The following is a 13,489-nucleotide window of genomic DNA, read 5'->3' on the forward strand; positions in this document are numbered from 1 at the left end:
TACAGGACAAATGCGGTGTTAGAGGACTTGTGAGACATTTCGTTAGAGACCTTGTGGTATTGCAACTCACCTCGATTTCAAGATGCTATAGCATCTCGCGAGGCGGCAGATGAAAGCAGATTGCCAGAAGACGTCGTCGCAAGAGTTGAGGCGAGAACTGCGATCGTGCCGCGATCGAAATACAATGGATTTCTATGCACCGACGCTTTTGTCCCCCGGCCTTGAGCAAACAATTAAGAAAGGGATGTCGGCGGGTCGATGGGTATCGGACAAGGATTCGATAGGGAGTCGACAGGGTTTTTAACAGGAGGGATGGGTGTAACGACAGACACGCGACATTATTGCAAAGGCGACGAGGACAACAAAGGGTGGACGCAGGTGTATGGAGTACGTGGACGAGGCCAGGACAAGGAGAAGGAAGAAGGCTGAAGCAGCGAGAGGCTCGAGTAGGCAGTTAGAGGATGTAAACGACGCGACAAAAAGGACATGGACATGGGAGTGACAGAGGCACTGCAAAGGGAGTGACTGGTGATGAGAAGAGGCACTGATGTCTCTGATGCCTCTTCTGATGGCACCCGAAGCCGCTTAGGGCGACCCTCTAATCCTGGGCGCAGACACTAGTTCCAGGGGTCGGGGCTTCCAATTGGGCCGAGGCCGCTTAATGATGCTTGGCCTTCATTAGCGATGCTTAGGCCGCCTTTAGTGGCCGTTTAAGCTGGCGGTTCACGCATCGGCGTCTGAGGGTCGGAAATGAACCGTCCGACGCCTTTCACCAACTGTCGAATGAGACGCAGGTCGCCGTCAACCTAAGAGATTTGGTCCTCTGAAAATTCTCTCCATCAAATCTCAACTTGACGAGCAAACTGTGCAGCGTTCTTCGATCTCGTGGAAGAAAGCTCCGTCCGGAAATGCACGGGCAGACCAGTCAGTTGGGCGTATACCGGCTTTTCTGCTCGCACACACACCAGGCATACGATGCTATTTACGGAACACCGTGCTTTGAGATGGACCTACGTTAGTATTTTATTGTCCACACTATCGACGGAGCAGTGTACAGTACAGTTACTCCACAAAACTTCTTCAAACATCTCAATCTGCCTTGACCACTACCGAGGAGCCATGCGGTACGGAGTACAATGCTACTCTGCGCCTATCTCCACCCTGTTCTTATAGTCGCAGCCTGGTCTTACCTTGCCGCCAGGCTTTGACTGGCTGGCCAGGTCCTTTGTATTCGAAATATATCGAATTTCTTTGCCCGAGACAGCAGAATGCCCCCGTTGACTACGGGGCATTAGGTTCTCTTGCCCAAAAGAAGGATATACCGCACGCGGACATGGTGCAGCGGACATACTCCGTGCTCTGTCGAGAGGGTGTTATGTGCCATATGCCATTCGCACCATCAAGACATGTCAACCCGTCACCGACATTGCGCAGCCGCTATTCTTCACGGCTCTGTTCGAATACGGAATATCCCCCCTACTTTCTTTGACTTTGATCGTCCGACAGCCGCGATGGACCATCAAACGTTGTGACTCGCTGTCATGAGAGATCTAAGCACTCCCTCGCACTCCGGATGTGACCTAGTGTTCACATTTCGACAGACGCGCAGTCGGTAGTGATGATCAGGTTTGAAGAATTTACACAAGATATTCGAACACATCCGAGCTATCACCCCAAGCGGGGTCGGTTTTTCATTCACTCTCACCAAGGTCAGGTACGATCTGCGAGTAGAAGAACACGGAGAAATGACTCCACTTGATGGCCAAGATGTCGATTACACTTGCTGTGAAGCCTGTTTAGATATTCGCTAACTATGAACCCTGCTCAAAGCTTGGTAGGTGAGAAAGCAGAACTTTCAAGTCAGCTCCCAAGAAGACGAAGATAGAAAGGGACGCAACGATAGCTTCATAGGCGGACACTATAGCTGGCCTCAATCTATCCACGTTGGGCGAATGCAAGATGTTCTACGAAATATCCGGCCAAGGTAAAGAACAAATCATCTTTCTTCATACTACCGACAACGATTCTTCACAGTTCCATTGATGATGATGAACGAGGAACTCCAAAGAGAATATCGGGTGGTCGCCATTTATCTCCCAGGCCAGGGCGTTTCCCGTCAGGGAGAACCCTGAAAGTTCATAATGTTTCAGACATGCGTTGAACCATATCCAACAGTCAAGGGGATATATCTCACAGAACAGATACCTCACCGCTGTACGGTGTGTGATAAAGTCCCAAAGAATACGTTGATTGTGAACGAATTCTCGGACAGTGGGTCTCCATGCATTCCAACCCATCAACCCATTGGGGAGCGTATCCAGAGCATTCCATTCAACAATCAACAATTTCGACATCATGCACTCCTTTTCAGCTGGCTGCCGTCATTCAACGCGATGTGCACAAGATGATAACTAGAGTCCTCGAGGGCAGTATTTTTCGTTCTGTGCACAATTTCACTTTGAAGGGAAGGTACAGCAGCAAACATAGCACGATGCAGAGTCTACCCAAAAGCGATGACATTCATCGTCATCTTGCGCCCAGCCCCCTTGCTCAAGGTCCATCTCATTTCGATCAACCCGAGGCCATTAGGGGACCGGACGGTGTTGGACCGCAAATCCGACGGAGCATACGGGCCTTCGAACCCTCTTTGCAGGCTCCAGACACACTGGCATCAACATTGCGATATGGATCACCCGAGCGCAACGGAGTTTCAAGACCAATTCAACAGTCGCGATTGATGGACGCGAGCGATGAGCTAATCCACCCAGACCGCGATGTCGAGGACTATCCAGAGAAGCCAAATCCATCAACACCACCAACAATGGCAAATTTTGAAAGGCAATATCCGCAGCGGTACCATCAGCGCGGCTTTTGGAAATACCTAAGCGACTACTGGCACGATCTCAGGAGTGACTTTGGCGCTCCGGACAAAAGTCTCGAACGGACAAACTCGATAGGCGACACGGGTATTGACCTCCAGGTCCTGCGGAGGCTGCAGCGACACAACAAGATCTCCAATCTAATCGGGTCGTCGCTTCAACTTTCCACGCCTGCCTTTGGACACGATGTCTCGACGCCACATTCGCCATCTGGGTCGGAAAGCGGCTTTGAAGTACCAGCAGCTGGAACGACATCGTCATCCTCCTGGCGGCGACGTGACCACAGCGTCGACTCCGGAGACGTGTCGCGGACGCTTCATAGGTTGAAAGACAAGATCAGCCATTCCAAGGACACTAACAGAGCAGCCAAAGACACCCAGATCAAGAGCGACCTGGCAGTTCGACGTTCCGTCGTTCTCCTCCTGACGTATTGCTTCATGCTGTACGGTGCACCCTCGCACCGGATCGAAGACTATGTCCTGCACCTCTTCGAGGTCCTGGGTCTGGACGGACGCGTCAACTATATTGTCGGGTGCACCGAGATATGTTTCATCAATGCGCCTCACCATTCGGATCCCACCATCCGGTACTCGTACACGACTCTCGTCAAAGCACAGGGCCTGGACGTTGGATCCCTCGACCGTGCATTCCGCACGTACAAGGACGTCATCCACGGGGAAGTCGCGCTCGAGGATGCTGAGAAGGGTCTGGTCGAGCTGATTGACGCTCCCTCGTTCTACAAGCCGTGGTTCCTGGTGCCTCTGTACGGGGTGGCCAGCGCCCTGGTCTGCGTGTGGGCTTTCAAAGGGTACTGGACGGACATGTCGGCATCGTTCGTTCTGGGATGCATCGTCGGGCTCCTCCAAATTGTTGTAACGTCTCGGAACCCTTTGTACACCAACGTCCTCGAGGTGACTGCCGCCGTAATCACCTCCTTTGGTGCTCGAGCGGTTGCGTCCATCGGGGGTTCCGACCAGAAGTATTTTTGCTTCGCGGCGATCGCAGAGAGTTCCATCGCCACTCTGCTGCCCGGGTATATTGTCCTCTGCGGCGCTCTGGAGTTGCAGTCAAAGTCCGTCACCGCCGGCTCGACAAGGCTGTTCTATGCAGTCATATACTCTCTCTTCCTGGGCTACGGCATCAATGTAGGCTCTCAGCTGTGGGCAGTCATTTATCCGAATGCACCTACTTCCGCAGTGTGTCCAAGAATGGTAGATCCGCACTGGAAGATTGTCCTGGTCCCGACCTACCTGATGGTTCAGGCCATATTGATCCGGAGCCGACCAGCGCAAATCCCTCTGCAGGTCTTGTTTGGCTCCGCGGCGTACACGGTGGATTATTTCGTGAGCCAGCGAGCCACGGCACAGATAGCAGACACTGCCTCGTCCTTCACCTTGGGGGTCTTGGGCCACTTGTATTCGCGATCGCGGCACGGCTTTGCCTTCGCCTCTATAGTTGCTGGGATTATGGTGCTCGTCCCGGGCGGCATAGCTGCTCAGGGTGGCTTGATCTCGGGTATCACAGTACCCCTTTTCAGCAACGAGACGGTGAATGCGCAACAAATCTACGCCGACAATCAGTATCAGTCGTTTAGTGTGGGAGCGCAGATGATTCAAGTTGCCGTTGGCCTTTCAGTGGGCCTCTTGATCAGCGCACTTGTCATCTATCCCTTTGGCCGCAATAACAAGGCGCTGTTCTCGTTTTAAGGCACAGGCGTCTGGCAAGCACGTAGGCTAATTGGCAATACTATGGGTCAAAACGACAACAGCGCCTGGTTATTTCGCTTTCAAGATGTCAATTTCAGGTTTGGTTCTCAGCAAGCTTCACACTTTCGTATGCATCTATCCTAGCTAGCCGCCAAAGTTCTTAGTAAGATCAATCTTCAACCGCGTCAACCTCTTCGACGATCGAGGGAACCAGGTGTTTCGTGCAGTGCGATGGGGCCCCGGATGGATGTTCGTTGGGCATGGTATCTGTCTTCAATACTGGACTGTCGCTCACCAAGATGCAGGCGGGATATCTCGCGGAGGCCCATACATAATGGGACGACATGATGGTGTCTACACGCAGACGTGTCTGCTTCTGATGACGAATCCTGCATCAGTGAGCAACTTTGAAGGCGCATACGATGACACAAATACAGTCAGACGCAATACAGTCAGGCTGGCTAGTAGAAAGGATGAGGAGTTGATCTTGCGATCTGCGGTAGCTTTGAAACGCTTATGGATGGGCTCGGGCGTGTCCATGCACCACTCGTATTCGGACTCGCATAGTGTAAACAGATGCTGAGAGACTTCGAGGCCAGCATCTGCCAAAGGGATCAATCTGCAGTGATTGGGTCACTTAAAAGCCCTCGTTCAGTGGTTGGATGTTATCTCCCACACCCATGGTAAGCTCCTGCCTATACCAGTCATAGTCCGGATGTGGTTCTCGACTGACCCTCCCGTGGCTCGTTCACCTGCCCGATGCGGCTGGCTGGCACTAGCGAACCCCATACCTTACAGCAGAATGGACGACCTCCAGATGACTGCTCATCATGGGTGCCTTGAGATTTGCTTTCATTTATCCTTTATCATTCTGCTCTATCTCCTAGTCTCGAATGCGTCGTCACTGCCACCACATACAAACCATCCACTACGCTACGAGAAGTACTATACAAACTGCTCTCAGCCAGATCAAAAACTGTCAAACTACCACACCACTCGTGCCACTATGGGATCGTCTTTTCACATCAACCGAACACAAAATCACCTCAAGTGGTCCAAAACAGTCCCTCCTGCCTTGACTGTCGACTCGGGTGCAACCGTGAGCTTCGACACTATCGATGGAAGCGGAGGCCAAATCACCCAAACCTCGACCTCTGCCGATGTCTACAACTTCAAGGTGGAATTTGCAGATCCTGTGTTCGGCCCTATCTATGTCAATGGAGCCGAGCCCGGCGATGCACTGGAGATCGAAGTCTTGGACTTGGAAACCGCAGATTGGGGTTGGACTGCCGTTGTACCCAAATTTGGCTTGCTCTCCGATGAGTTCCCAGACGCCCAGCTCAAGATATGGGAACTGTCCAAGTTTGAGGACAGACCGTATGCGTTGTTCAAAGAAGGCATTCGAATTCCTACGCGGCCATTCCTGGGCGAAATGGGCGTTGCTCCCGGAGCGGACGGTGAATTTTCGACCATCCCACCCCTCGACACCGGCGGAAACATTGATTGCCGCCACCTCACGGTCGGCTCGAAGCTTTTCTTACCTGTTCAAACACCAGGGGCGCTATTCAGCTGCGGTGACGGTCATGCAGCGCAGGGTGATGGCGAGATTTGCGGATCTGCCATTGAGACTCCAATGCGCGCGACTCTCCGCTTCACCGTGCGCAAAAACCATGACTGGGTGGCATCACCTCACTATTTCTCTCCTCCGTTAGTAGCCATACCTGGCTTTGAGGATCGCGGGTGCTATGCTGCCCTTGGAATTGACTCAGACCTGTATGAGGCCACACGCAAAGCTGTCCGTGGCATCATCAACTACCTTACAAGAACGAAAGACCTGACTCGGGTCGAAGCATACATGCTGGCAAGTGTGGCAGTTGACCTGAAGCTGGCTGAAGTGGTGGATATGCCTAACTTTGCCGTGTCAGCCAGTTTGCCTTTGAACATCTTCCATGCGAGCTAAGAAGCATACCGGGATTTTGCCGTCCATACGCGCATAAAGCAGGACTCCGCAACACAGCATGAGCATCAGATATCTGTTCACCTCTACCAGGTTCGAGTTATTGTGTTCGATCTCAGAGGTTGGAGAATTGTACGTCAACACTTCCAGGCTGCAACGAGAGACTGAAGGTCCTTCGATGAGCATGCAAGAACAAGGACAAAACCGAGAAGTCGCTGGTGCCTAAAGACCGAGCGATAAGCCATATCAATTCCGGCCTCAAATGAGCGGGCTTCGGCCTAAGAAAGGGTGAGTCTCGTTAAGTCCGGGCTTTGATAGGCCATGATCGCTACTTATCTCCGGTCCCTCCAAATCGAGACCCCACGGGCCGTTATCAACGATCTCGGCCCTGTCGAAGGCCCGACACAGCCAGACCGAAGGACGACATTGGAGCATTGAGAAAGTAATCTGTGAATATCCGGATTACTATGACTCTTTTATGATGGCTCGGACGTCTCGGGCCATAAACACCGCGTCAACGAGCCTTTCATACGGGGGTGTTGAATCCCGGGCATGCCTAGGCGTGTATATCTGGGCATGTATCTCTCGCATCTCATGATTGTCGAGTGACACTGGACAACGCCCACCACCAACTCTTGACACATACGTTAGGTTTCGACATACTGCCCCCGAACACTATAATTAGATATGCAGAACACCGAAACATCGACAGAGACAAATAACCTTGGGGAAAATCACACTCCCAAATTCCAATACAATCATACAGCAAACATCAAAGACTCGCACAACATGGAGTTCTCGTCGAGGATGTCGTCTGAAACGTATGGCGACCTGTCCGCTAGGGCGCGCACTATCCTGACGACGCTCAGCAGTGCAAGAGATTTCACGTCATTGAACCGCTTTATTTCAGCAAATGTCACGTCGCAGCATGAGGACGAGCCTCCGATCTTTTCTAGAGACGCTTTCATCCAAGACTGGGTGGACATTTTGCAGCGGATGCCGGGGTTTCAGCTCAACATCAAGGAGGCATGTGTCGACGAACAACAGCACAAGGTGTGGGTGCTTAGCGAAATCACAGGTCTCCCCGGAGGCATGAGGAAAGAGTCTGTCGATATGATGACATTTGACGATGACGGACTACTGGTAAAGAGCGTCGATTGTCAAAGGGTGTTGAGGAGGTGACGATACCGAAGGGAGGGAGTCCGGGCGGCCCGCGTTGCACATGGAAAGCAATATTTTTCCGATCATCTTGAACGAAGTTGGACCAGGCCATACACTTTGCTCACCAAAGATATCCGACGTCAAAACTACATCCTGAATATCAGAACTGGTGTATATTGTGTCATTGCGAAGGAGATATCCGATTTTCCCAAACAATCCTTGTTCTTAGGGGTCAACCACAAGACAACGCAGAGTGTTCGCTGCAGACTGGTAAACCCGTCAATGCTGAAGCCAACATCGACCTCGAGAATTGTTGAAACTAGGAACGACACTTGCTGGATGGCTTATACTTCGAACATAATACTGTCATCTACTGAGAGAGTAGCTGTATGTGTCTGCACCTCTACATCTTTGTTACGACCGTGATAATGACCTACATATACCCTCACATACAGAAGAGATATACACTGTTAGCATACACCTCCTCTTTGTTGTCGCGCCGCAGTCGATTAGACCCGATATTCCTTTGTTCTGATTCTGATATTGAAGTCTAACAATCAGGTTGAGTCTCCGTCGCAGGTCCAGATTATAAGTGCCTGATAGAACCCCAGTCCCAGAACCAGCAGTACGTACCTTAAGGTAAGTAGTAGGCAGGCAAGATGAGGCAGTCAAGTCACATGGAAAACCGCGCCTTTTTCTTCTCTCCACCACCACCGAAATGTGAATCGAGACCCTTCAGGTTCTTCCCGAAACCCAAATCACGCAAGCTCAAGTTGTCATGGTGTTGCTTGCCTTGGTGCTGGGGTCCCAATTGAATGACGTACCCTGGAGTCGTTTCGTGGTGATGAGAAGGAGAGGGAGACCACCATGGCGTCCGTGACTTTTTGGCCGGTTCGACATGATAGACGCGACCATACCCGACGAGCAGGATAACCAATAGGACCAGCAGAGGCTTGGTTACTAGTATGATGCCGCCGACGACCAGCATCAGGAGATACAGCGGTGCTAGATTTGTAGCCGCGTTTCTTGGCTGGTGGGTGTGCTTGATCGACGGCATGTGATGGTGGTGGTCGTGGTGGTCGCCCATGGCTTCATTGAGCTATCTGAACTGCCGCTTGTATATCGAATACTGCGTACGGCGCACTCGTACAAGATTGTGGATGCTCTGGCCTTTTCACGGTATCAGTACGTAGGTAATTGTGAATACGGTACCGCGGATTTTGTGTCCTTGTGAGGGAGGAGTTGGTCTACATAAGTACGCATTCTATTCCCGGGAATCTCGGAAACGGCGAGTAGGGTACAGACCATATTTCTGTTCTGGATATATATAAAGGCCGTGCATGCAAGGTACTTGGACCTGCTACTCCGTAACCAGGTGAGCAATCGAGTAATCGCCGCCTTGATGGAGCTCAAGCCTAAGGTAGTCAAGTCATGCTCAGCTCAGCAAAAGCTCGCGTGAAGAGCTTTTTGGCAACTGTCCGTACCTGAGGGACTTTTGGTACTGCCTTGGGTTCTTGCACTCGTAGCTTGGGAGCGTCGTTGAGTCGCCTGACTTACTTCAACGCTCCATCCTTCATTTCGGTTATAGGTGCGAGTCCCTATAGGTGACTACGGGCATGCGGCTCATTGTGGGGAGGCTGCCAAGATGCCCAGAACAGCGCCCAGCACTGCCTAGAGCCAACCGCCTAAGAGCCCTATACTATTTTCAACGACTGCCGCGTGTGCATGCCCAGGGGGAGGGCAGATCCCTGGGCAACAATCGTAACGGTTGTCGAGAGATCAAGCCCTTTTAACAAAGTACAGGTTACTAAACAGATCCCCTACAGCTGGAGATCTGTTGTCTCTATCTGTGTCATCTCTTGCGTCTTCACAGCCATCTTACCAAGGCCCAGGCAAACACCCACAAACACACCCTCATCCTATACACACCATATCACAAGAACCACAAGACTGCTTGATGTCAATCATCAACAATGTTCGAGGGCGACTCTCTGGATCTCGGGCAAACGTAGATCCACATGAATGGCGACTTCCGTCATCTTACTCCACGACCTCTGCATCAGGTAATCGGGACAAAGGCACGACAGTCATTCCCAACCCAACAATCTTCAGAAATGTCTTCGTACCTAGTGACCCCTCGCTTGGGTTAATGGAGGCGAGCCTCGTCTACCCGGACATAGGCCATGCCGCACTGCACCTGGCCCTACTTGAATGCTTCCGGAAGTTGAGGCTTACCGCGAGTAAACTGGACGTCGAGGTGGAACAGCTCGCAGCATATTCTGAGAAGCCACCCGTTGATGCAGGCGCAGCAGCAACAGGGCACCACCATGACGATGAAGATGCTACTGCTGCCTCGCCTACCCGACTACCGGAATCCGAACGATGGGATTTACTACTCCGACTTGCCATCACCCGCTTCACGGCCTGGTGGATGAACGTCGACAGAGTCCTATATCATGCCACGGCCTTTACTCACCACGCCGGAGACAAGTCTGCGGTACAGTTGACCAAGGACTACCTGCCTCCCTTGGACGTGCTTCTCGTCTGGTACGCCTTCATGCTCGACTCCGAGAGTTATCAGACAGCCATGTCTTCCACTCGAGCACCTTCTTCTTCATCATCAAAGGTGGGAGACATCTGCTTCCCATGGCCCGCCATACGCGACGTGCTAGACTTGAACACCATGACCTTCACGCTCCCACGCGCCGCAGAGAACCTCTTCTCGACCTTGTCGACTCAATCCGCGGACATTTTCACATACATTGAAAGTCCCCCGGCATACGTCGAATGTCCCGAGTTACCCGTCAAGATCGACCTCTTCGACCACGTCAAGCAACAGGAGAAATTCATGGACATGGCCCACGATCTCTTATGGATCCGCTCTCCCGCATTGAAGGGTTCTCTGGAACGAGCCAGCGTCGAATATCTAGAACTCCAGCTCTCCTCTTCTTCGATTGCTTACGACGACGTGCCGATCCCTTTTGGTGTCGACTTGATCTGGAGAACCCACAGGCTCTATCCTCTGCAGTACCAACTGTTTCGCAAGGGGATTACTTCTTCTTCGTCGTCTTCGTCATCGTCGCTGTCGTCGATGTTGTCTTGTACGGATTCAAAGACACCACCTTCACCTCGATGCAGCACCGACTCGCTAAGTAATGGATCTACGCGTCTCCCTTCAGAGTGCTTGTGCTGGACCTGTGAGCGCATTCGTGACGAGATATCTTCTTTCAGCTATGACAAGTCCGCGCCAGCGTCTGCTCCAGCTTACGACGTTTCTCTGATCTCGTCGCTATCCTCAGAACAGCTTTATTCAATACAGGATGATCTGGGGTTCTACAAGGCAGTCGAACGCGCACGGCGTCGTGGGCTATCTCTTCCAACGCGACCGCCGACAGCGGCTGAGAAGGCAGCTGAGAAGATGGCGGCGAAGAAGCAGGCCGAACTCGGTCGTCTCCCAGGCTTGAACGAGTACGTTGTCACTTTACCAAATGGGAAGAAGAAGATAAAGAGAGCGAAGCGTGTGAGTGCAACTTTTGGACTGATTGTATGACAAGAAGAGAAAAACAAAAGAGCCGCCACTTGTACAGCTCGAGGAGAGTCCGGGTACAAAGTACCTACCTAGAGGCTAGCACTTGCAGTCATGTCGGGGGCCCGTGGGTATCCGTCTCCCCACATTTCTTCCCCAACATCCCCAAAGACCCCCGTATACTTCCACCACACCACAGGACACCATAACCACCCACGGTCTCTGCAGAATCCTCTAACGATGGATTTATGAAACGACTATTGATGAATGGGTTCTCTCGCAAACCACTCTGCAAGGTTATACCATACGCCTTTTCTACACCTGTCGCCACAACTTATGAATGATTGTATTTGATCACCACTAGTGAGGAATAGGGAGCACATTGCCAAGATGGCATCTACACCCCAGACGGTCCTCCTCACAGGAGCAACTGGCACTGTTGGCGCGTCGGTCCTTTCCGAACTGCTGAACAACACCAACTACAATGTCATCACGGTATTGCGATCACGTGCGCGTTCCGAAGCATTCCTGCGCACAAAGTACGCACCCCAAGTCTCGTCCGGCCGTCTTTCGTTCATCGAGATCCCCGACATGGCTGTGGCGGGCTCATTCGACGAAGCGGCAAGCAAGGTCGACTTCATCATCCACGTGGCGACGCCCCTGGCCTTTGACCCGGCGCTGATGATGGACCACATGGTCAAACCGAGCCGGGACATGGTGCAGAACGTCCTCTCAGCCGCCGACCTGCCGTCGTCGCGTGTCAAGAGAGTCGTCGTGACAGGCAGCATGGTGTCGGTGTGCCGTGTCGACAAGCTATTCTCTGGCGGGACCATGTCGTCCGACACCTGGAACGACATCACGTTGGAAGAGGCAGGCCAGAGTCCCAGCACGGCATATCAATTCTCCAAAGTGCACGCCGAGAGGGGCGCGTGGGAATTTATGCGTGCAAAGCCTGGTGCGCGAAAGTTCGATCTGGTCTTCTTGCTTGCGCCGTCGGTCACGGGCAAAGCGCTCCAAGAAGGATTCAAGCCTTCCAAGAGCAGATTGGGCGGTCAGGCAGGCATTTACAGTGAATTGTTTGACGTGGAGAAGCCTGGGTTCTTGTATCCTTATTTCATGTGAGTATATCGTTCTCGGAGACGAAAAAAGTCTTTGTTGTGTTGTGTTGTGTTGTTGTTTCCCCCCGCGCCTTGACAGCCTGTAAGTGATGATCAATTATCCTGGTCTGACATGTTTCGCCTCTACAGGGACGTCGAAGATGTTGCCAAAGTCCACGTCAAGGCCCTCTCGCCCGACGTGCCGGGGAATGAGCGCTACGTCTTCCACCACACGGGAGAAGTCATGTCGAGCAACACGGCCGCGAAGATCGTACGCGGAGACTTTCCGCAACTGCAGCACCGTGTCGTCAAACCTCCTGACGAAGAGGGGCCCGGGCTCCATCCGAACCTGATCAAGTCGGACGCGACCAAGGCCGAGAAGGTGTTTGGAAAGCAGTGGAAGTCTGCGAGACAGTCGATCAAGGAGACGGTCGAGGACATAATTGCTTTTGAGAGGGGGTGAATGAGCTCCTTTGCTTCCCCTCTGGTAGGTAGGGTTGTGTTGGAGAGCTAAGAGCAGAGCCTACCTCGACAGTACGTGGAACCAAGTACCTTTCCCTACCTATCTACCTATGTACCTGTATCTACAGGAACCACCTAACCAGTCATTCTACTGGTAGTAGGCAGATGGATCTCAGATACCTCAGTTAGCTGTTCAAAGCGCACCTGTTTACTTTTAGTAGGTGGTCATACTCGGACTAACCCAACCTACCTCGGGTTCGGCTTCGCCGTCGCTGCACCGTCCCGGTTGTATTTTTGGTTTTCTTTGAATTGGACCGTGTGTGTGTGTGTGTGTGTGTGTGTGTGTGTGTGTGTGTTTATTTGTTAGCGTTGTTTCGATAAATGTGCCTGGGTAGTGAGTGATTCGAACCTCGTATTCAAAAGATTCAAATCACGCAATCTACACGGACAATGTCGTCGACGCCCCCTTGCTTTGGTGCGTATGACACATACATAACAGACAGCTCCCGCCCACCCCGTGTTACGTCTACCGCTACGATACTCCTACCTACCTACCTACCTACCTACGATACCTACTGTACATACTTTGCCTGCTCGCTCCACAAAAAAGGTTCCTTCCGTCCCTGTCGATCAAAAAAAACCCCCCCAATCTCGACGCTTTTCTTTCAGGTGTCGTCGACGTCTGACTACACAGGAGGCCC

At 52.1% G+C, this 13,489-nt stretch overlaps 6 protein-coding genes across 6 annotated transcripts; 5 read left to right on the forward strand and 1 right to left on the reverse strand.

The window, feature by feature from the left end:
• Positions 1 to 2,491: 2,491 nt before the first annotated feature.
• PV08_06205 (uncharacterized protein) lies at positions 2,492 to 4,585 on the forward strand (the record flags this gene model as incomplete). The annotated part of the gene is made up of 1 exon (XM_016380543.1): positions 2,492 to 4,585. One exon carries the CDS (start codon positions 2,492 to 2,494, stop codon positions 4,583 to 4,585), a length of 2,094 nt encoding a protein of 697 aa, XP_016236370.1.
• An 802-nt stretch (positions 4,586 to 5,387) lies between these two features.
• On the forward strand, positions 5,388 to 6,545 carry PV08_06206 (uncharacterized protein; the record flags this gene model as incomplete). Its single annotated transcript, XM_016380544.1, has 1 exon — positions 5,388 to 6,545. The coding sequence occupies one exon, from the start codon at positions 5,388 to 5,390 to the stop codon at positions 6,543 to 6,545; it is 1,158 nt and encodes a 385-aa protein (XP_016236371.1).
• A 786-nt stretch (positions 6,546 to 7,331) lies between these two features.
• Positions 7,332 to 7,724, forward strand: PV08_06207 (uncharacterized protein; the record flags this gene model as incomplete). The annotated part of the gene is made up of 1 exon (XM_016380545.1): positions 7,332 to 7,724. The coding sequence occupies one exon, from the start codon at positions 7,332 to 7,334 to the stop codon at positions 7,722 to 7,724; it is 393 nt and encodes a 130-aa protein (XP_016236372.1).
• A 652-nt stretch (positions 7,725 to 8,376) lies between these two features.
• PV08_06208 (uncharacterized protein) lies at positions 8,377 to 8,790 on the reverse strand (the record flags this gene model as incomplete). Its single annotated transcript, XM_016380546.1, has 1 exon — positions 8,377 to 8,790. One exon carries the CDS (start codon positions 8,788 to 8,790, stop codon positions 8,377 to 8,379), a length of 414 nt encoding a protein of 137 aa, XP_016236373.1.
• Positions 8,791 to 9,660: 870 nt separating this feature from the next.
• Positions 9,661 to 11,253, forward strand: PV08_06209 (uncharacterized protein; the record flags this gene model as incomplete). The annotated part of the gene is made up of 1 exon (XM_016380547.1): positions 9,661 to 11,253. The coding sequence occupies one exon, from the start codon at positions 9,661 to 9,663 to the stop codon at positions 11,251 to 11,253; it is 1,593 nt and encodes a 530-aa protein (XP_016236374.1).
• A 366-nt stretch (positions 11,254 to 11,619) lies between these two features.
• On the forward strand, positions 11,620 to 12,789 carry PV08_06210 (uncharacterized protein; the record flags this gene model as incomplete). Its single annotated transcript, XM_016380548.1, has 2 exons — positions 11,620 to 12,347; positions 12,477 to 12,789. The coding sequence occupies 2 exons, from the start codon at positions 11,620 to 11,622 to the stop codon at positions 12,787 to 12,789; spliced, it is 1,041 nt and encodes a 346-aa protein (XP_016236375.1).
• Between the last annotated feature and the right edge of the window lie 700 nt (positions 12,790 to 13,489).

The sequence above is a fragment of the Exophiala spinifera genome (assembly GCF_000836115.1).
Source record: "Exophiala spinifera strain CBS 89968 unplaced genomic scaffold supercont1.4, whole genome shotgun sequence".
NCBI classification, from domain to species: Eukaryota; Fungi; Ascomycota; class Eurotiomycetes; order Chaetothyriales; family Herpotrichiellaceae; genus Exophiala; species Exophiala spinifera.